Source organism: Carettochelys insculpta, chromosome 3 (genome assembly GCF_033958435.1).
Source record: "Carettochelys insculpta isolate YL-2023 chromosome 3, ASM3395843v1, whole genome shotgun sequence".
NCBI classification, from domain to species: Eukaryota; Metazoa; Chordata; order Testudines; family Carettochelyidae; genus Carettochelys; species Carettochelys insculpta.
Genome location: NC_134139.1, coordinates 81924855 through 81948244, shown reverse-complemented (window position 1 = coordinate 81948244; position 23390 = coordinate 81924855). Strand labels below are relative to the sequence as shown.

The 23390-nt window shown below is 46.9% G+C and overlaps 1 protein-coding gene across 3 annotated transcripts in view; it reads right to left on the bottom strand.

The window, feature by feature from the left end:
• Positions 1 to 23390, bottom strand: part of FRMD1 (FERM domain containing 1) — a 65916-nt gene that overhangs the window by 12260 nt on the left and 30266 nt on the right. For all 3 annotated transcript variants that reach the window (XM_074988673.1, XM_074988671.1, XM_074988672.1), the window contains exons 3-10: positions 17419 to 17509; positions 12890 to 12969; positions 10434 to 10510; positions 7237 to 7423; positions 4524 to 4679; positions 1465 to 1530; positions 1189 to 1257; positions 827 to 1001 (exon numbers count right to left, since the gene is read on the bottom strand). In XM_074988673.1, the coding sequence (XP_074844774.1) occupies positions 827 to 1001; positions 1189 to 1257; positions 1465 to 1530; positions 4524 to 4679; positions 7237 to 7423; positions 10434 to 10510; positions 12890 to 12969; positions 17419 to 17509 (901 nt within the window). The remainder of the gene's footprint in view (positions 1 to 826; positions 1002 to 1188; positions 1258 to 1464; positions 1531 to 4523; positions 4680 to 7236; positions 7424 to 10433; positions 10511 to 12889; positions 12970 to 17418; positions 17510 to 23390) is intronic.

Genomic DNA, 23390 nt, shown 5'->3' with positions numbered 1-23390 from the left:
TCCTAAGGACTAAAAACAAAGTCACTGTACTCTCTTCCCACATTTTCATACCCTCATGTTCAACAGTTTGTGTTGGGGGAGTACAACTGGCAAGATTAAAAAACAGGAATCACAAGCATCCACAATGTGTTCCATCTCAAGGCAAAGGCCGGCTGTGGATTTTTTCCCAGGTGACAAATTTGTGAGTTGAGAGGAGAAGGAGGAAGAATCACCAATCTCTGCAGGAAAGGAGGAAATATCCACTTGTTTCCGAGTCTTTAGTGAGAGAAAACCTGAGTTTGCAAAAGAGAAGACTGCGGGGTGATCTGCTAGCAACCCTCAACTTCCTGAAGTGGGGGTTCTAAGGAGGATGGAGAAAGGCTGTTCCCTGTAGTGACAGATGGCAGAACAAGGAGCAGTGGCCTCAGGTTACAGTTAGGGAGGTCGAGGTTGGACATTAGGAAAAACCATTTCACTAGCAGGGTGGTGAAGCTTTGGAATGAGTTACCTAAAGAGGTGGTGGAATCCCTATCCCTATCCCTAGAAGTTTTTAAGTCTTAGCCTGACAAAGTCCTGGCTGGGATGATTTAGTTATGGCTGATCCTGCTTTGGGCAGGGGTCTGGACTAGATGACCGCCTGAGGTCCCTTCCAGCTCTAAGATTCTATGCAGTGGGAGTCATAAGCATATAATGCTAATCTATGGGCACCAGCCCAATCCCTCTCCTTCCTTTCATGACAGAAAGGCTATCAAATAAGAAGCCAGTATGAAGCAACAGTAACAAATCTACTGACCTTCCTTACTTACTCTTTTCCCTTCCCCAACGGGGTCTGCTCCCCATCACATACCTTCCGCCTCCTCCAGTTTTCGGATCTGCTTCAACACCGGCTGGATGTTCAGAAAGAGCCTGTGGCTGTTGCTCAGGAGCTGCAGCAAGTGTCGTGACCGAAAAGGGCAACCCGTATAGTACACCAGCTTACGGGCAGAGGGCAAACCATCTGGCTGGATCTCAAATTTCTTCCCCTGGATGAACACAAGGCGAGATCCCAGAGCAATGAGGCAAAATGTGTGGCTGGCAAAGATCTACAAGTTTTCATTTACACTAAATATCATGGCCAACTTAGCTGGTCTGCATTTCTGTGCCAACAGCCTCAGCAGATTCTAGGCTGCCTGCCTACCTAAGAGATGGCCCACGTTCTGCCATACTTACCAAAAATGCAAGTTTCCCAATGTGCGACCAGGGGAAGTCATAGAGCAGCTGGCGGACATGGTTCACCTCCTACAACATAAAAATCAAGCACACGATGACACAAAGGCTGTCAAATATAAGGGGGTTGGGGGAAGGTGCAAGGAATTCACCTACAATCAAGAATGTGGAATGCAGCCTCTAGTGAACATGAAGGAGATGGGCAGAGGGGATTGGTAAGAGACGGAAGACCCGAGTGTACCACTCATGACATTAATGCTGTCTATTTCATTTTGTTACCTGATAGATGTGAATTCCTTTAAGGGTGAGACCCAGGACAACTGTTGGGCGATCTTCCTTCTTATCCTACATGAACAGGAGAGTCTGGGGTCAAAAAGGTAAGCCATACACACAGAACTCTCTCTGACTTTGGAGCTAGTGTAACCGAGCCACTCCAAGGTTATCCCAATTCAGCACATTATTAGCATTTCACATCTCCCCCTTTCCCTGTACCACTGGTGGCACGTGGGAGTCCACGTCTCCACTGATAAACGGTTACACTGAATTAAACACTGAACTTGCATAGTTCTTTTCAGGCTGGCATCCTGAGCATTTTGCCACACACTGAACATCTAAGACAAACTAAACCACTTAAGCAGAATCCCATGGCTTTACTGACTTTAGAGCATCTCCCCCCACTTTTTTTTTTTAAACAGAGCTTCATTTTTGCAGCTGATTGCCCCTTACTTCAATCGGCTTTCATTGGTAACCCCACAAACACTCTCGCTCTTCCCCGATCTGCACAGCACAGGCGTAGAGACTGAAACAACCTGTTATTAGGCTGACCTGTCCAAACTCTTTGCCATGGCTGAGACATTCCCATCAATAGCTCTACTGGAACCTGGAGGTGCCATTCCGCAGCAGGGGGTTAATAAAGCCCCTTTAGCATCTTCTCTCTGACCTCAGTGGAAAGCGTAGCATAGTTTTCTACTTATGGCCTTTAAATGATTATTAGGCTCATAGCCCTAATTGTACACGTGCTGAACCTTGATGGATATGTTTTGTAATCACTGACAGTTCTAGTGACGAGTAGATTTGTTTGAGTGAATAAGTTTTGGATTTTTTCCTTAAGGAACATGCCAGCCAGTGACAGGCCAGTGATACAAGGTCAGAGACAGCTCCTCTCTAAGGAGGGGGGACTGGAATCTCTTAGCGCTAACCAAGTAACTCCAGAACATGGTAATAAAGCTCAGACCTGGACATTCTTTCCACTGTCCAGCTGCAACCACATTTAACTGTCTTTCCATCTCCTCTTTCACCCCTCCATTCCCAGAAGATGGAAATCTAATGAAAAATGGTTCAAAAGGTGTCAGTTTTATCTAGTCCATAAATCAGCCCGGAGAGAGGATGCAGGAGATAGGTGTGAGCCTCGCCAGCCCAGAGAGTAGGAGAAAAAGCTGCTCTTAAGCTCAGGTCTCCCATAACTGGCCCAACGTACTGACACACAAAGCGTTCTTCAGACACATCGTTCAAATGCAATGGTGCTTCGTAATCTAAGAATCACCTACAATCTATATTTAACCATTTACAAGACTTGCCCACATCAGTATTCTTGCTTCTACGCTGGAGGGGGCAGTGGGAAGGACAAATGTGTTTTGAGCATAGCAACGTAAGCAAGAGTTACATACAGTTCTAGACCAAAAGAGAATTCAGGTATTAAGGACAATCAGTTTCACACCCACCATGGCTCTGGACATCAACTGTATCCTGTCCTGCCGGTGTATTTTATACCCTTCAGGTGCAAGCCATACTGTCTTCTGAGGTTCATTAAGTCTCAGTATAGTCAAAGGATGGAGATGAGAGAGTGGATGTGGCTTACATGAAGTTAAAAACATGATTAGACTCTGAGCACAAACTGGAACTTATTTCCTCTAGAGAACATAAAACTTTTTTTATTGATGTCTTCCTAGTAAGTGGAGTGCCTCAGGAAATTTCATGGAATGAAACAGGTCTCTTCAAGCTTTTGATGCCTCCTGGACATAATGTTGCCTGGATGTGACCAGCACAGAAAGAATCAGGAAGCCTTCAGATTATTCAGGAAGCTGCAGCAAAGTAAACCTATCCATTCAGGAAAAACCCTGTGCATCTACTAGCACCCACCTCGCCTAAGTAGGAAAGAAACTCACCCTGGGTGAATATGTGCTCTTTAATTCTGGATATTACCCTTCCATTTCCTATACTAAGTCACTTATCAATCCAAAATGCAAGAGGCACCTCTTTGAATAGATCTTCTCTACACGAACATCATCTACCCAGGACCAGATAATTGGATAGACTGGAAGGGAGGGAGGGAGGTGGCAAAAAGGAAATAAATCAAATATCAAACAAAACTAGAGAACATGCACACCAAGAACAAAAGGAGGTATGAAGTTGCCCTTTGGGCACACCCCCTACTAGGCTGTAAGTTCTTTGGGGCAGGGCTGTCTTTTTGTACTGTGTGTGTGAAGCCAAAAGCACTAAGAGGTCCCCAGGCAAGGACTGGAGTCCTTTTGTGCTATGATCATACAAGTCTCTTTTGTGGTTTCACAGCACTTGAATGTCATGGCACAGACCCCTTAGGTTATCCTTTTAACAATCCCCCCAGCAAAAAAAGGTCTCCCTCATCTGATAATATCTGGCTTCTCCATGTTTTTTCTCACACAACCCCACATTCAGCCTTGTCCTCAGAAACACCAAGAAATATGTGGCTACAGGAGCTATGGCACTACACAGACAGGGTGCAAAGGAGTAGCAGCAAATGCCCGGCAGGTCTACACTAGACCTGAAAGTCAATCCTAGAGCCACAATTCCAGCTATGATAATTCCATAGCTAGAATCTATGTATCTACGATCGACTTATCTGGCCCTCCTAACTGCGGGAGGTCATGGGAAGGAGGAAGAAAAAACCCACCTCTCCCCTCAACCTCCTTTACGCCTCACGATAATGAGGAATACAAGGATCGACTGCTGACTCCAGAGAGTTTGATTTTGCACATCCCCATTGGGCACATGAAATCAAACCCTGGATGTGTATATGTTGACATATCCTCCCACTGCTCCTAGGAAAGGGAGCCTGACCTGCCTTAGTGGCTGTGAGTCAAAGCATGGGACCTTAAGAGGCATTTCCCCCTCTGTATGAAATGAGCTTGCCACATAACTGCATTTGTGCACATCACTGGAACCTCCCCAGATACCAAATGATTTACTCCCGCCTCCAGAGAAGCCTCTGCTTTTAAACATTAGAGGCGCAACATTTACAATGTTAAAGATGAATGTGTTGTTGGGTTGCCTTTGACAAAACAAGGAAGTAGCTATTTAACCTTCTGTAGTCTGTAATAATGGACAGGCACATCTTCCAGCAAGCACGACTCCTTAATGAACTGCAGGATAGCATCTTTAGTGGTCAGACCTTGCTGTTCTTGGTGTATCACTGGAGCATGCTTCAAGATATAGTCACTCCCTCTCTTTGCAATTATCTGCCAGAAACGAAAGAGATAAGGTCAGCCACTTTCCAATGATGCCAACAGGTGGCAGCTGCGTGAACAGCAAGGACCAAAACAAGAATGAAAACAAAAAGCACTTTCCCACTTAACCCAAACCACACACCAGGTAATGCAAGTTGACCAAACTGTCTCCCTCTCCCCTTGAAGAGACACCATTTAAATTTGCCCAAGAGACACTGGAGAATAATGTCTCTGCATAGGTCCCTCTTCAGCATGTGGCAACACCTGAACACAACAGGACCATAGTTCTTGATAGCAAATATTTTTCACTGCTAGTTGTGGCAATTCTTCTCCAGGTTTCAGTTTTGCTACACACTTTTTATCTATCGAATACTAACTGAAGTACTGGTGTATTCTGCAGCCATGGTCCAAAACACTGGAGAAATGCTTATGTATACATCCATCAGAATTCCACATGGTGTTTATTTCTCAGCATTCACCTTCAGAGTGCTTTATCAACAACTAACTAGTGCTCACATTGCCTCTATGGAGGTAGGCAAGTATTACTATCTTCCCATTTTACAGATGGGAAAATTCATACCAAAGATAAAAGATTTGCCCAGGCCCGTTGAGCACCAAACATGAGAGATCAGGAGTTTCTGGCTTCCCACCTTATGCTTGGATCACTCAGCCATGTGTTAACTGTAGAATAATGCAGTATTCTAAGGTAACATTAAAGCCTTCCCATACACAGGACAGTCCCTTTCTAGACCGAGTAGGGAACAGCTGCAACACAGGTCAAAAGAAGTTCATGCCAAACTTGCTCCTTCACAAAGCTCCATTACAAAGAGCATTTAAAGACAGATTATGCAAAAGACCTAAAAATATCCACTAGGGAGCAAACTGCCCACACAGGGATATGGAGAGTGGCTGAGCCAAGCCTTTTCATAGTTAAAGCTTTTTTTGCCTTTTCCTACAAACTCCGTGCTCCTCCCCGTCCACAGGCCTCGTATGACGACAACCCTCCTCCTATCAAGAAGGCTGAGCTCTATCAGCATCACTCTTGATCTCATCAGTCGACAGCTGTACAGCGTCAGGAGGCTATAGCTGGAAGCCAAGTCTAGAGTTCAAAGCCAGACTTCCCACTCTCTAGCATGCAGCTCCCCACGGTGTATTAATTAACTGGAGTAGCCCTCAGCCACCAATCTGAGCCAGGTGCTGTTAAAGAAGTAGATCACGCAGTATCTCCCTGGGGACAGGCAGAGAAGCATCCCTCTGGATGCCAGATTTTTGCTATCCGTAATAATAAATTATACACGCTTGCTTGGGGCTGTGGCTCCATGCGGCAGGACGATGCTCAGCCTTGGCCTTCGGAATGCTTGCAAGATTAAACAGATAGATAGCTGCCCTGTAACAGCCCCAGTCAGATCCACGGACCTTAAACCCTTGGGAAACTATGTATTGCTGGATGTACGTCAGCTAGGAACTGCAACTCCCAGGGTGCAGAAGGGACTCCAGCGGGAGACCTGCTGGAGAGATGGAGTATTTGTGCACACTGGGAGGAAAAGCAGCAGCAGCAGCCGCCTAGGGCTCATGAGTGTGGAAGTCCTGACTTGCCCTGGCTCTGCCACATCTGCCTCCTGATGCCACTCCTTTCTTCTGCCTTGAATCTTCCCCCTCCCCCACACCTGGGAACAGCCTGGGCTGGAAAAAGATGAGGCAACTTGCCCGAGGATACACACAGCAGGGTGGAGGCAGAGCCAGTAGAACTTCTGTCATTTACCTGGATTCTCACAGACCATGATGGTTCACCTTGCACCTGTGCATCAGGCAGAGGGGGAAATGCTGCAGGAAGCATTCTGCATGTTACATGCTTGTCCATGCCCTCCAAAGATATTGAATGGCCGGCGGACAAAATGACTGGGTTCAAGTCATTGCCCTCAGGCCAAGTTAGTCACCATCATGAATTTTTTTTTTTTTTTAAAGAAAGGGAAAGTCATTTCAGCTCAACATGACAGTCACACTTCAAATTAATCTGTGAAGACTTTTTCATAAGGTGAAAAGATAATCAGCTCTCCTTGGACATCCTAAAATCCACAGAAATGGAAGTGGGGATGAAGTATTTTAAGTACGTGCTAGAAGCAGTTACCCAAGGCCACTAGCGGCCAGAAGACCATCCTTAGAGGGATCATAATGAGGTCAAGTCAGAAAGAAGTCACCATGGCATCTTTCTCTGGTCAGAGTGACCAGCTGGTACTGTCCTTCATATATTGCTATCCGGCACTGAGCGCAAACCTCCTCACAGGGAAATGTGATGGCGCCAAGGTACTGAAGAAAATTTTACTGGTCTTCAGCCCCTTGAGGTTTTTCCGAGAATCTTAGGATGCCAAAGCAAATGTACATCAGTGAAGTTTCAGACAATATCTGTCCTTTCAGTGTCGAATGGAGACAGGGAAAAAACAATGGAGGAAAAAATGGTGTTGAATTCATCCCCCATAAAGTGACCCAGTATGGATCACTTGGACTTGCTGCAACAGCAGATGCTGCTGCCTCATTCTTATGAGGAGGAAAAAAAAAAAAAAACACTTACCCACTGTGGGAAATAGGCCTGAGGTTCAAAGTATTTCCCGACATGGACATTCTCTGCATAGTTGCCCAAGTCTGCCTGTAAACTGTAAGCAGCCAGCAGGAAGTAGATTTCTTCTTTGTGCATGCACCGAGACCTCAACACCTGCTCCTTGAGATGACAGTAGTACAGGTGCCGTGCTGCCTTGTCACTGCAGGACACAAAGACAGCCTTAAGCCAAAGCAAAGAGATCGCGCTCAAGTGAGGCCAGTCGCATGCTGCTTCACTACAGAGAACGAGCACACTTAGACCATCGCTGATGTGTATTAATACGTGCTTATTAAAAACGCAGTTATTTGCGTTACAGCGGCCGTGCCTTGCAATCCCAGTCAAGATCAGGGCCCCACTGCACTATACACAGTAAGTAATACTCTGTCCTCCGAAGTTTACACACGCTAAACAATCAAAATAGCCAAAGGTTGAAGAAAAGCCTTATATCCCCTTTTTTGTGGGGGAGGGATGGGAGTGGAGAAGGAAAGAGGTGGAGCTGGAGCCCAAAATGATTAAGTGCTAGGCATGTAGGAAGTTCCGGCAGAGCCAGGAACAGATCCCAGATCTTCCGAGTCCCTGTACAGCATCTCAACCAAAGTCCATCCTTCCTCTCTAGACTGGGCACTGCACCTTCCAGCTGAGGCTCACAAGGTGTTTCATAGTATTAAGGAATCGCCTGAAAATTAGCGAATAGTGGCAGGAACCTTGGATTTGAGTCTCTGTATTCTGTGTTCTTGCAGGAGTACTAAACCACGATATTATCAGGGAAGAGTGAGCAAAGGATCAGACAGGGGGTCACTGAGCCAAGACCACCTTTCCACAGCTCTGATTCAGTGTATGTTTCAAAGAAGCCTTGTGACTGCAGCAACATACCTCTGTATACCTCTCTCTGCTTTAATACTGCCATAAAGGGAAGACGTTTACGATGCTATTTGAGACACACGAAGGGTACGTCTCCACCGCAGCTAAAAAACCACAGCTGCCTCAGGCCGAGGGGCTTTTTGATTGCCGTGTAGAGGTTCTCAGGCTGGGGCTGAAGCCCAAGCTCCACTACCCTTCCACCTTCCAAGGATTCTAGAACCCAAGCTCCCGCCTGAGCCTGACTGTCTACACCACAAATTAGCAGCCCCTTAGCACAAACCCTGTGAGCTTGAGAGCCAGCTGTCATGGCCCAGCTGCTGTACACTGTTAATTTAAAACCCACATTTATCTAGAGAAAGATGTGTATTACTGGGAAGTTTCCTTTTAGCAGTAAGAAAATTCTCTCCCCAGAGGTAAACAAAGTCTCCCCTCAGCCCAGAGTGAAAAATAAAAAAGTCTTACTCAGGCGAGGACGGCAAATGCTTAAATGGAGCAGAGATTATGCAGACATTAATCTACTTGAATGCTTCCAGCTCTTGGCTTGCCCTGGGGCCAGAAGCATACCAGCAATGCTGATGCAAAAACATTATCATTTGCTCATTTTTAACTGAATCATCCTTTCTTCTGCACAGGGAGGTAAGGGTAGTTGTGTGCACCTTATATTCCACATGATGAAGCCCACTCAAATGCAAAATTCTAGACCTCACAAGTCATTCCTTTTGTTTACTTCCAAACTAGCTAGCATGTGCATGGCTCAGATACAATAAATTAGTTAGTAAAGGAAAAATACTGGGGTATATTCTAGAGCAGGGATTCCCAACCCATGGGTCAGGACCCAAACCTGGGTCGCCATTAGATTTTCTAAGGGTCGCTGGCTGGGTAGCTCCCGACACTCACTCTCTGGCTCCCAGTCCCTGCCCTGCTGCACTGAAATGGAACTCAATTTAATTGGTTTAATGGCTGGCAGGAGGGATCCAGCTGTTAAACCAATTCAACTGAATCCCATTTCAGTGCAGCAGTGCAGGGAACTTCCCATGTTGCAGGTGGGGAAAAGGAGGAGGAGGGCTGGGGGAAACCACGCAGCAGAGACAACGGTGGCAGGCCCAGTGAAGTGGCAGTAGTGGCAGCATGCAGAGCTTGTGTGTGGTAGGTGGGGTGGTGGGTGTTTTGGGGTTGAGAGGCGTTTAAACCCAGGCAACTGAGTGGTGCATTTTCCCCAGGGGAGAACCTCCCTCCTCTGTTTTGAATTGCCCGGGGTCACAAAATCTTAGAGTTGTCAGAATAGGTCCCAGTCTTGAAAAAGTTGGGTACCGCTACCCTAGAGTAAAAATTTCTGTGATCACCCATTTTCTTTTTAAACCTTATAGAGGTTGAACCTCTGTAATACAGCACTCTCTCATCTGGCAACATCCGTAATCCAGCATGATTTTACTTAGCCAGATATCCACTTATCATGGGTGTGGTCAAGTTTCTTGCGGTCTCAAAGTTTGTTTCCAGCCACCAATCCTGGCTCTCAGTGTTCTGTGCTGTTATTTAGCTGTAATTTACCCCTAAATGTCTTCTCAGAACCCAGTAAGCAGTGAAGCGTTAATAATGCTGCCAGACAATATTGACCTCCCATGGTTCAGCAAATTCTCTAATTTGGTAGTAGTCTGGTCCTGAGGGTTGTGGACAAGGAGAAGTTCAACCTGTACATGCAATCAGAAGTTTGTTGGCTACACTTTAATAAATATTTCCTGCCTGCATCCACCATTAGAGAGAAAAATAAAAGCAAGTTAAGATTTCCAAATAAGTGAGCAAGGGAAAAAATATTGCAGAGGCTCAGGTAACATAACGTAAAGGACGTGAAAAGAAGGCTGACAGTTGCTGTGGGCAAACGGACGGGAGTTTGGATAAAAGCAACAGCCAAATCAAAGCCTGAGAGCAAGAAGATGGAAAGTAAACATCAGCAGAGCAATAAGTTTGAGGATCTTCACCATTAATTTCTCTAACTTCAGCTTTAAGAATTGTTTAGATCCAAAACAAAACCCAGCAATATTAAGTTATTGGAATATAGAGCTTTAAAAAGCTCATTGAAAAAGCTCACCCTGATAGAATTCAAAGTCAACTATTCAGGTAACAGGATTTGCTGACAGATTATCATTACTGTTCTTCAGAGAATGCCTGTAGCATTACAGCACTCACAGAGAGATGGGCAGAACTCTTCAGAAGGAAGATGTGTTTGCTTTTCCAAATGCTTTGCTCGTTCCACTTTTTGCTTTTAATACTATTTTCTTAAGCAATAAAAAGGTTAACAAGGACAGATTTACCTTATGACCCTTCCATTTTCTACGTAGTACTGCACTCTGAAGAAGGCAACAAAAGGAGGGGTGAACTTCTGCGTCCCCTTTAGGACAAAGGCAAGGGGGGAGAGAAAAAAAGTGTTAGACAATTTTCCCCATGAAGCCAGTCTCATGATCTTCCTCACCATTCTGTGTTTTGCCCACTGCTTCCCCAGTCCAGACCGTCTCTCCACTATTTTAATTACTCACAATCACACATAGCCACATACAAATTGTCTTGGGAACCCCTGACAATGAGATACCATGAAACATTTGACCAAGACGACCTGCAAATGAAGCATAGGATATAAGAAAGTAGGAGAGCATCCAGACCCAAGCCCGCTCTCAGGAATGGGTGGAACTTTTTACCTCTGCAATATGCTCAGCCACCCTTCCTGACCAAAGCTGGGGCAGTCCGGTCTGCCACTGATGGATCATTTGCCTTTGGGCTGGCAGGGCTTTGGCTTGGTTATTTGCATTTTCATATATCCACAAACTAAAATGATATCTCATGTCCCTCTCACAGACGACAGCTACAGATGTTTAAAAGACCACGGTTTAGATGTTTTGTTCAAACTCAGACATCCCTTACAGGGAAAATGCCCTGAGCGCCAAAGATCTGTTTTTCCAATAACAATGAAGACACAGTTAAAGACCCACATTCCTTCCCCTCTCTGCTTTGTCTATTTTACAGTCTGGTCAGCACGTAACTGCACGAACACAAAACAGGCTCAAGTACGTGCTGGGTCACAGACATTAGTTTACAGAGATACTGTGTCAAGCACACCTCTGGCACTGGCAGTAACAACTCCATTGTCGAGGAATTCATTTAAAACAATCCAGTCACAAAATAGCCATTTTGCAGAGTGCACAATAACGCCAGTTTGTTGTCAACGAAGGGGTGAGGAGGCAGACAGACTGGACTGGAGTGGAGGTGGCCTCAGGAGCAGGATTCAGACTGGACTGGAGTGGAGGGGGCCTCAGGACCAGGATTCAATTCCAGATTCAACTACAGATCTCCTGGGAAACCTTGGGCAAGCTGCTAGTCTCTCAGGGCCTAAACCCCAGATAGGAATCAAAGTACCCTCCCTTAGAAGAGCTGTTGTGAGGATAAAGTTCATGAATGACTGCAAGGCCACTCAGGTACTATGATGAGGGCCTTGTAAGTACCTACACAGGCATGCTGCTTTGGTTGGATCCAGAGCATCAAAATGCAATAGTAGTATTTTTAAAAGCTTACTCATTTGCAAGATGCTATATTGGGTTGACGTATATTCCCTGTACTTAAAATGGGAGACACTGCTGGGATCAGGACAATCTCAAGAGAAGCAGCCACAAGTTCACCTACCACACAGTATTTTCCTAGAGAGGGGTAACAGACTGTACTTGTACACAAACAAGTATGGAACCTTACAATGTAGTTTGATGAAAACATTCATGTTACTTTCAGCTCTTAAGATTTCTTTTTGATGTGAAAAGATGACAACTGGGCAGGGGACCGTATCTTCTAACTTCTAATAAAAGACTCAACGAGATTATGAAATACAGGTTGAGCCTCTCTAATCTGGAACTCTCTCATCTGGCAACAGCCGTAATCTGGCATGATTTTAGGTCACTGGACAGCCACTTATCAGGGGTGTGGCCAAGTTTCTTGCGGTGCCATAAAGTGTGTTTCCAGCTACCAGTCCTGGATCTCAGTGTTCTGTGCTGTTATTTAGCTGAAAAATTTACCCCTTTTAAGAGCACACTAAGCAGGGGAAGTGTTGGTACTATGCTAGACAGTATTGACCTCTGGCAAAGTCTCTCATTCAGCACTGGTCCGTTCCTGAGGCTGCCAAATGAGAGAGGTTCAATCTGCACTTGTTTAGTACAAGCCACACACAACATTCATTTTACGTGAATGTTTTTTCCTGGCATTTCAGCTAGTGTACAGAAATCGAGACTCTTCTTAATAAAAAGACTCTCCTTACAACTGCTGTTCTTCCACACACCTCTGTCATATTGCAGCTCCAGCCCCCTCTCTCAAACGTGCTGTGGCACATTTTCGAAGTAGATGTGCAAGGTCATTTTATCTGAAGCTGCTCCGTTTTATTCAGCAGACAGACATTCTCCAACCTTTCATGGAGCAACTACTCTCAAAAAGGAAAAACAGCTCAATAATGCCATCCCTTTCTATGGGCAATGGAAAAGCTCCATTAATGCTTTAAATATGATTGCTTCACTGATACCTAATTTGGAAGTGTAAATCACTGAAACTGAATTAAAGGAGGCTAAAGCTAAATTAAGTGCTGGAAATTATGAGACGCAGTTTCATGTAAACATCCAGCTCACCAGTGTCCACTAGCAAGTGCTCTACAGACTTCAGTTTGAGGCCCCCATTTCACAGCATAATCATAGCGGCACAAAGTTAATCATCTCTGAAATTCAAAGCACATTTGACCTACTTTGCTTGGCTCTTTCTTCCATTCCTTGGAGAAGTATTTGCTTAGCTTCTGTTCCAGGTCCATAAATACATACTCATTGTCTGAAAGAGAGAGAGGGGGGTACTTGTAGGAATTGGTGGCTGTTTCCAAAATGGAAATTCCCACCTGACAATTAGCCAGAAACAGTTTTCAGTCTTCCAGGGGTACATATGAATCATGGCAAATTTAACCCTAGAGCAGGACTAGGAAGGCATCAGTGAGGGAGGCGAGGGTAGGAAACAGGGCTTTGTTTTTCAATTGTATGTTGCTAGGGCCATGGGCTTGGAAAACTGGCCTGACCCCCTCTGGGTTCTGAGCAGTACGAGAGGTTTCTCAGCACCTTGCACAACCACGCCCAATACTGGCTCCTTGAGGCAAACCCATGATAGAAGGAAGGAAGGAAGGAAGGAAGGTTAGCTCAACAAGCGGGCTTTACTGTCATATTAGTAGAGCAACTCTGCCTTGCAAAGAAACCTCAGAGTTGATATGTTATGTGCCATCCCCTGACCACGAAACAGACAGTCTCTCCTCCCTCCGAGTATTTCTAACAGGACTGTACGCCCTCACTAAAACAAAAGGCATTCCTGTCCGCCAGTACAACCTATCAACACGCCCAAACTGCCTCTGCTGAAAGCTTGGTTCATCTCCCCTCTTGTCTAACTTCTCTCACACAGTTGGAGCTGGATTAGCAACAGGGGAACTCTGCCTGCCATGAACAGCTGGAACACTCTCCAGCTAAGAGGATAGGTGGTGGGAGGATGAAAGGAGGGCCATCTGGAAAATTACCATCTTGAAACTGCTCTGTGGGCCCTTTTAAAAATTTGGTATTTTGTAAGCGACACCACAGACAAAACATCAAGAACAAATGCAATTCAGCTTGTGAAAACTTGTTTGATCCATCTCCAGTCTCCAAGAGAGATGACTTAAGAGTGCTTCAGGCAACAGTAGTAAATCCAGTGAGCACAATTTATGTCTCTCTTCTTTTGGCATTGGGGAGAGGCTGCATCTTAGCTTTCCCTCCTTTTGGGGTCAGGGGAGCAAGAGTAGCCCCAACATAGATTTCCAATTGATGACTGAAGAGTGGCTTGAATTCCTCCGTCCCCCACAAATGTCTGGGCTCTCCATCACAGCACCTACACCTTCTAACCATGATGGAGCACTTTTGCTGGTGTTTGTGTTAAGGGGACAAGGGCAGGGCTGAATTAGTTAACAATGACATTTAAAGTTCTGACGAAGTGGGTCTGTCCCATGAAAGCCCATCACCACATAAATCACTGTTAGTCTTTAAAGCACTACATTTCCGCTGCTTTGTTGTATTTAAAGTATTGCCAGTTAGACTTCAGTGTGAACAGCCCACTGAAATTCATTAGCTCCCACTTTCAGGCAGTCACCACACAGATAACAGTTGATGGTGTAATCCTTGGGTGAGAGGTTTTTTATTTTTTGAGGGGGGAAAAAAAAAATGTTTGTATGCTCTGGAGCACAATTACGTGGCCACTTCAAGCAGGAACAATGACCGCAATGGAGTATGGCTACATAACCCTCTCCTACATGAGGCCTGCAATTACAGTGAACTCCTCTGCTATAGGCCGCCCATCCTCATTTTAGACTGCTCTTCTACTGTGATCAGAAATCTTTGTAAGTCACACTGCACTGGGTGTGCATCTAAGCAGCATCTGGAACTATTGCAAGTGTGGTTAAAGGGCCCCTCTCCACTCTGGGGTTTAAGCAAGTTTTCCACATTTACTTTCCCAAGTAACACGAGTTAGTTTGCTCCCACGTGGCAGCTTTTCTGACATCACAGTCATGTTGGAGGAACGGACATGCTACCTAATTAGGTTTTTAATCTGCAGGTTCAGGGGAAAATATGTGAGCAATTAACCCACGCTGCCTCAGTAGGGCAGGAATCGTTCGGAGGACATGCATTCAGCCCAGCGCCAGGAGCCTGTGGATCATTATCTCCCTCACAAAAAGAGCTGAGGAGGAGAAGTAGCCCAAGCAGTTCAGTTGCAAAGACAATAAGGACAGTAGCTGTGGATGGAACTCTCTCCTTTCTGTTCCCATGTGTACTGGGCAGATTACTGGAATACAACCATGGAAGATTTAGGCCTCTGGCTGGGCTGAAACACTGTTAGCCGGCAACGGCTTCTAACACAGTTTTAGCCACCACCGGATTCAGACACATCACACTTAGAGTCCACCTTGATGGCTACAGGCATTGTTAAGATCCATAGCTTGCACAAGATAAAAAAAACAGCAGTAGAGATAAATCCACAAGAAGCCATAACTTCAGCATACTTATAACCATGGCCAGGCCTTAAGCCATTTTGGTCAAGTTAGGGCAATACAGATAATGGCGTTCAAGTAATAATACTGTTGCCTGCACAGCACACATGACGACATTTTAAGTACACTTGTTCAACTGCAGGATTTCATAAACAGGTGATGTGTCTCCCCCACCCCCGCCTGCCCCTCTCAGTTTAGCCTGGAACCCTGGCAGCCCACCCACCACCACCACCACCCCAGGAATGCAGCAGCACATTCCTACTTAATTAAGTTAATACTGTGGGAATGCCAACCTGCAGCGTAATCCTCAGGCTACAACAACAAAAGGGCTCCCCCCACCCGCGAGATTTTTTTTTTTTTTTTCCTCTTCTTCACTGGATTAGTTGCGAAGTTCGCTGATCTGTGTCAGATGCTTATATTACCTCTGGTTTGGATGCATTCTTCTGCTCAGCACAGCCGAGGCACTGAGCTCTACCCACTCAATGACAGAGCTGCAAAGAAGGGCTTAGAAATGCACAGTTTCTCCATTTTAGGTGAAATCTAATGTAATTCACCGGTCACACGGGCCAGACACACGAGTGGAGGAAGTGGCCAAAGCTTCGCTGACCTCAGCTGCGAGAGGACGATCTATACAGGCCAGGATTTGGCCCACATAAGGGCATATGTGCACGCACACGTGTCCCAAGAGCAGCTCGTGCAGAGCTAAGCTCTGAGCTTCAGGTGAGATTCCTCCACCAGGGTAAAGCAGATTTGCGTTCTCAGTGAGTTTGCATGACTACAAAGAGCACAAAGACACAATAGTACAGGCAGTGACATGGCCGTGCCACATGGAGAACAAAGCCACCTGGAAGCAGGCATGACGTGAGCCAGTGGATGCTACTTCTGAAGTTCTCTGGCCCCAGGCTTGTAACCCCACTGTAGACCACAATCAGGACCACTGTGTACACAAGCCGTGAGCTGAGATCCTGGAGCATCTTGTACATTCAGGTCGGCAATCTCCTGCAAGAACCAGCCAGGGCCAGATGAACTACGAGGGCCTGTGGCTGACAGATTTTGTGGGGCCCCTGGGCTCTGGGGTGGGACCAAAACTGTGGGGTTCAGAGTGCAGGAGGGACTGTGGGTTGAGGCAGGAGGGTACATGCAGACTCTGGGATGGAGGGCTGGGAATGAGGCATGTGGGGTGTCAGAGGGCTCGAGGCTGGGGCCAATGGCTTTGAGTGCAGGAGGGAGCTCAGGACCGTAGGCAGAAGTGGAGATGGGGGTCTGGGCAGGAGTTAGGATGCTGGAGTGGGCTCAGGGTTGGGACGTGGGGGTCTAGAAGGGAGCCAGAGTGCAGGGTAGGGCTCAGGGTGACAGGCGACACCCTGGCAGGGCAGGGGCGAGGCAGGTTGCTCAGCCTGGGGCTTGCTGCCCCTCCTTTGTCTGCAGGCACCTCTCCCGGCAGCTCCCACTGGCAGGGATTCCTGGCAAATGGGAGCTGTGGGGACAGCATCTGCAGGGAAGGGAAGGGCAGAAACAGAACTTCCCTCAGTGCTGGCAGTGACACAGCTCCAGACTAGGGTGGAGCAGGTGTCCTGGGTAAGCCAAGTGCAGAGCCATTCCCCACCCCCACCTCCGCAACCCCTGGCAGGGCTAGATAATGCGCAGGGCCTTGCAAAAAAAGATCTGCACTTTGGATGATGGTTGGGTTATCTTTTAGCAGGGCCCAGGGCTGCAGTCCCAACAGTCCCTTCCTTTCTTAATCCAGCCCTGAAAAGAGCCACTAAGTCAAAAGGTTTCTACAGATATATCACTTCATTCAAGTACATGCAGTTAGTGCTCACAAAACTCCTATTTCTTTCTCCCTCCCTCCCCAGAATGTAGGGAGAGCCACATTCTTTAAAAGTTATTACTTAGGAAGGTATGCAATAATTCTAGCCCTGAAGTCATTTAAAATGTCATCTTCTGTGCAACAACTGACACTTTAAATTCCAATCACTGGCAAAAATGTCAAAAGACAGCTAGAGAAAAACAAAGAGTAGAACAAGGTTAAAATATCCCTGTCCTGCTCCCCTCAAATATTTCTGCTCATAACTCAAGATCAAAGGACTCCAACAAGGTGTTGGATAATTTACATAGTTTGCGACATTACAATGCAGCTTCCCCACTCAGGCGTGCAGCGCGCGCACAGAAGTCTGACTGAATGTTTGCCAAGTCAGTTGTCTCCCTGCATGGAGCTCACTTACTTTTAATAATACTCAGGCCAAAGAAGTGAGGGTCTTTAATCTTCACTAAGTCACAAACTTGCTCGAAGAGCTCCTGTCCGGTGGCTTTTACCTGAAATAAATAAATAAAAAACACAACCCAGCATTACAGGCAGCACACACTGAGCAATTCCTCTTGGTCATAGGTCATCAACAGGCAGAAGAGCAGCCAGATTAGAATCGCCACACATAATTCAGTCCTTGGGCCAGAGTTGGTGGGGGATTTTTAGTTGATGTAGGGCACTGTTGTAGAGTATTCTTGTCCTCCTCCACCCAGTCTTTGTATATGCTCATATCCCAGTAAGAATGGACTTAGGTGCCAGTCTATTTAAAGGAAGACTGGAGCTCTATGATCTGGACCTGGGGTCAGCAAACTTTTTCTTCCCTGCAATTAGCAGGGGCCCTCCAAACTGTCTAATGTAACTCAAACTGATGGAAATTTAGGTTATGTTCATATGAGAGAAAAAAAGAAAAGAAAAAAAGCCCTTTCTGCATGTGTAAGAAACTAAGTATGTAGAATGTAAAGACTTTGTTAATCAGTACGCGTACATGAAAACAGCCACATATTTCAATGAGATGGATGAGCCTGAGACCTAGGAGCCATTCGTCTTGTATCCCCGCTTGTGAAATTTCACACATCTTAGAGGGCCCACCCCCCAGTTTGCGCACCCCTGAAATTGTAGACTCTTCATTCTGTATACATACAATTGCGGCACATATATTTCTAATAACTACAACAACAACAACATGATTCAGGAGGAGAAAAAAAATAGCTTTTGGAAGATTGAGGAATTACAGATTTAAACTTTCACTTAATAAGGGGGAAGAACCCCACAAGAAACAAAACACCACACACTTTGAGGGATCAAGACAATAGTTTTGATCACAAAGATTGATTTTCAAGGTGGTCTCAGATGGGTCCAGGAGTTTTTTCTTCTTCCCATGCTAATCCTCAAGCTATGTTGCTAGTTCCTTTCACCACATCCGATTCATATCCCTTCCCCGCAACATACAATGTCACCCCAACATATGCTGCTCTACTGATATGCTACCGGCAGTATGATTCAATTTTTAGGCTCACAAAGCTTTACCAGAAACCTATTAAGTCAAAAGTTGATGAGAAAAAAAGGAAGATGGGGAATGAACAGAAAAGTGGAAGCAAAGTTTCATGTTCAATAAGGCTATGTCTACACATCAGCATTACTTCAAAATAAGCTATTCTGAAGGAGATTTTTTCCAGAACAGCTAATTTGAAATAGTGCAATTTAAACACTAAGGCTATGTCTACACTACAGTGATCCTTCAAAAGAAGTTCTTCCGGAAGAGATCTTCCGACAAAATTTCTATTGAACGATCGCATCCACACACAAAAGAAGCAGATGGAAAGACTGATCTGCTCTTTCAAAAGGAGTATTCACGCAGCCCCCGCTCTTTTGAAAGAATGGGCCTGGGATCGAAAAATCCAGTGCCATGAAGACTGGTCTTTGGAAAGAAGTGCTCACAAAGCATCTACACATGCCTTTTTTTGAAAGAATCTTCTGGAAAAAAAGATGCTCTTCCTTATCTGGGAGAGAAAGAGGGCCACATTTTTTCTATTTCATATTGAAAGAGCACTTCCTGCGTCTAGACACACCACAGGTTATTTCAGAAAAGGCCTGGCTTTCCCAAAAAAACATGCTAATGGAGAAGCAGCCAAAATGTGTATCAAAAGAGGACTCAGCTACTTCAAAATGGAGTGGCCATACTGATTAGCTAGCAGGCACCCTACGTGGGCTAGAGGCCCCCTATTTCGAAATAGCCCCTATTCTCTGTGTATACAATCCCTATTCCAAAATATCTTTTTCAGAATAGGCGCTATGTCTCATAGAATGAGGTTTACAGAAATCGAAATTAGCCATCCACTTATTTTGAAATAGTGGTTTTGGTGTGTAGACGCTCACAAAAGTTATTTTGGAATAGCGACTGTTACTTTCAAATAACTTGGCTGTGTAGACACACCCTTAGTACAAAGGAGAATACTCCACATCATGCGTGGGGATTCCCAGCTCCTGCAGATTTTCTTGGGGAGACTCTTCCTCAAATACCTCCAGCACCCTTCTGCATGTACTCTTGGTCAGATATCTCCCAACCAGCAGCTGCATGAGAGGAAACTGACAAGAATCAATTTTTGGTCACCCACAGAGATCTGAAAGCAACAGTTAAGTTACAGGGAGTCTTTTTAATTTCACTGTACGGTGGGCTTGTTCAACCCATCAGCAGCAGCACAGATGTCAGAGCGGCTGGTCTGCAAATAGTACAGGATCCATTCAGATATGGAAAAGAAAGGTTACTCACCGTAGTAACGGTGGTTCTTCGAGATGTGTCCCCGTGGGTGCTCCACGATAGGTGTCGGGCTCGTCCGGTGCCGCAGATCGGATCTTCCAAGCAGTTTCTGCTGGACCGCGCATGCGCTGGTGCGCGCCGCTCCCTCGCGCACTCCTGGCCACGTGTGCGATCCGGTCCCCGCCAGTTCCTTGACCAACCACCTCGGATGCTCCTGCAAAACACTAAACAGAGATCCGAAGCGGGGAGGATGGGCGGGTAGTGGAGCACCCACAGGGACACATCTCGAAGAACCACCGTTACTACGGTGAGTAACCTTTCTTTCTCCTTCGAGTGTCCCCGTGGGTGCTCCACATTAGGTGACTACCCAGCAGTAACCCAAGATAGGAGGTGGGTAATCGGATTATGTGCAGCTTGTCCCCGAGAGGACCGCTGTCGAGAGACAGGTATCCTCTTGGAATACCCCGTGAAGGGCGTAATGTTTGGCGAAGGTGTCATAGGATGACCAGGTTGCCGCTCTGCAAATGTCTTTTAGCGCAACGCCCTTGAAAAAGGCTGTTGATGCCGCCACCGCCCTAGTGGAATGAGCCCTGGGCGTGGCCAGTAAAGGAGTCTTTTTGAGTTCGTAGCACATTTTTATGCAGGATACGATGTGCTTCGAGATTCTCTGCGAAGAAAGACCGTCTCCTTTCGATTTGGGAGCGAGAGAGACTAGGAGTCTATCCGTTTTCCGGAAGGACTTGGTCCTGTCTATATAGAAGGCTAGTGCCCTCCTCACATCCAAGAGGTGTAGGCGCGCCTCTTTGTTAGAGTTATGAGGCTTTGGATAAAACGAGGGTAAAACAATAGGTTCGTTAATATGAAACTCAGAAGAAACTTTAGGAACAAAGGCTGGATGCAGCCGTATGGTTACCGCCTCCTTGGAAAAAACAGTGCAGGGTGGCGTTGCCATAACTGCCGCATGCTTGCTCACCCTGTGAGCTGACGTGATTGCAAGAAGAAAGGTCGTCTTTATCGTAAGGAGGCGGAGGGAAACCGTGGCCAAAGGCTCGAACGGTGGTCCCGTTAGCGCATTAAGCACCAGGTCCAAGTTCCACGAAGGTGGAAGCGGTTTCCGAGGGGGGTATAGGTTTACCAACCCTTTGAGGAACCTGGTAACCATGGGATGGGCGAACACCGTGTGCCCTTCCTCTTCGTGTCTGAACGCCGAAATGGCGGCAAGGTGGACCTTTAACGAGGATAGTGAGAGTCCTCCTCTCTTGAGGTCCAGTAAATACTCTGGTATTACAGGTATAGGCACCGAAAGGGGGGCCAGCTGTTTGGTAGAATACCATGCTGTGAAGCGAGTCCATTTCTGCTTGTAGATCTTCCTGGTGGAAGTCCTCCTGCTACTTTCTAGGACTTGTTGCACTTCCTCCGTACATGTGCTCTCTAGGGAGCTGAGCCATGGATTAACCATGCTTGTAGTCGCAGGCCTTGGGGGTGCGGATGCACTATGGACCCCTGGGCTTGCGTGAGCAGATCCGGCACCACCGGAAGGGGCATCGGTGGACATCCTGACATGCGCAAGAGTAGGGGGAACCATTGCTGTCGATCCCACGTTGGGACTATCAGGATCATTCGGGATCCTTCCCTCCTGGCTTTCTGCAAGACTTTGTGGATCAGCACTGTGGGAGGAAAAGCGTAAAGCAGGGGGCCCCTCCAGGAGATCGCGAATGCGTCCCCCAGGGACCCCCGTCCCAGTCCTGCCCTGGAGCAGAATCGTGGGCACTTCTTGTTGTGTTGAGTGGCAAACAGGTCTATGTGGGGAAAGCCCCATGCGTGAAAAATCGGTCGTAGCAGATCGGGACAGATCTGCCACTTGTGCGTGAGTGCAAAATGCCTGCTCAGCTGGTCTGCCTTCACATTGTGAGCGCCTGGTAAGTACGAGGCTTTCAAGGTTATATTGTTGGCGATGCACCAGTTCCATAACCGGACTGCTTCCGCATATAAGGCACAGGACCGAGCTCCTCCTTGCCGATTTATATAAAACATGGTGGAGGTATTGTCTATACTGATCCTGACTACTTTGCCTTGTATATGGTCTCGAAAGTGTCTGCAGGCATTGAACACTGCTCTGAGCTCCAGTAGATCTATGTGCAGTGACTGCTCCGTGGAGGACCACAGCCCTTGAGTCACCTCTTCGCCCATGTGTGCTCCCCATCCTATGAGGGAGGCATCTGTAGTAAGAAAACCGATATTTGTGGTTGGTGGAAGGGTACCCCTGTTAGCAAGTTCTTGGGGTTTACCCACCATTGCAGGGATTTGCGCACCTCTGCTGTGGGCGACACCACCCTGTGAACGGTGCGTGCTGCCAGTTTGTATACGCTCGCCAGCCAGTGCTGCATGCTGCACATGTGTAACCTGGCGTTCTGTACTACGAATGTCGCTGCTGCCATGTGGCCCAGCAGCTGTAAGCACGTCAGGACCGGCACCGTAGGGCTGAAGGTGATGACTTGCACGAGGGAGCTGATGGCCCGAAAGCGAGGATCTGGTAGATACACTCTCGCTGTAATAGAATTTATGCGTGCCCCTATGAACTCTATGTCCTGTGTGGGGTCTATCTTTGATTTTGCCAGATTGATAACCAGGCCGAGCGAAGAAAACGTGCCTGCTGTGACGCGTATCATGCGTAGTACCTCCTCCATCGAGGCCCCTTTGAGTAGGCAGTCTTCCAGATACGGGAATATAAATACCCCCTGTCTGTGCAGGTAGGCTGACACCACTGCCAAGGTCTTAGTGAAGACTCTGGGGGCCGAGGAGAGACCAAACGGTAGGACCTTGTTTTGAAAATGTTCTTTGCCTACCATGAACCGGAGGAATCGACGGTGAGCCGGATGGATAGTTATGTGAAAATACACGTCTTGTAAGTCGAGGGCTGCGAACCAATCTCCATCGTCTAGTGCCGTAAGGATGGAGGCGATTGTGATCATCTGAAAGCGTTGCTTGCGCAGGTACCGGTTGAGGCCTCGAAGATCTAAGATGGGCCTCCAGCCTCCTGTCTTTTTCTCCGTGAGGAAGTACCTCAAGTAGAACCCTTTCCCTTGCAGTTGCTCTGGCACTCTTTCCACTGCCCCTATGAGCATGAGATGGTCTACCTCCTGCTTGAGCCTCGCTACGTGGGAGGCCTCCTGGAGGTGGGGCCTGGGTGGAGGTCATGGTGGCGGGAGCGACTGGAAGGGGATGGCGTACCCCGTGGCTATGATCTCCAGCACCCATTTGTCTGTGGTGATCCTTTGCCACTGGTCGTAGAATGGTCGGAGGCGATGGTGGAATAACCACTTTGGATGACCTTGTGAGATGGTAGTGATGGCACAGCCCTGGATCTGTGTGTCAAAACTTGTGGCCTTTGGCCCTGCCCCGAGGACGCACGGCTCTGTTGGGAACGTCGGCTGGGAGTTCTGTACCGCTGGTGCTGTTGATGTTGCCCTTGCTCGTAACCCCTGTGGTACTGGGGACGCTGTTGCTGGGACTGGTACCGTCTTTGTTGAGGGTAGTACTTTTTCTTTCTGTATGGAGGGGTGTAAATCCCCAGGGTCCTAAGTGTGGCTCTTGAATCTTTACCGGAATGAAGGACCGAGTCAGTTGATTCA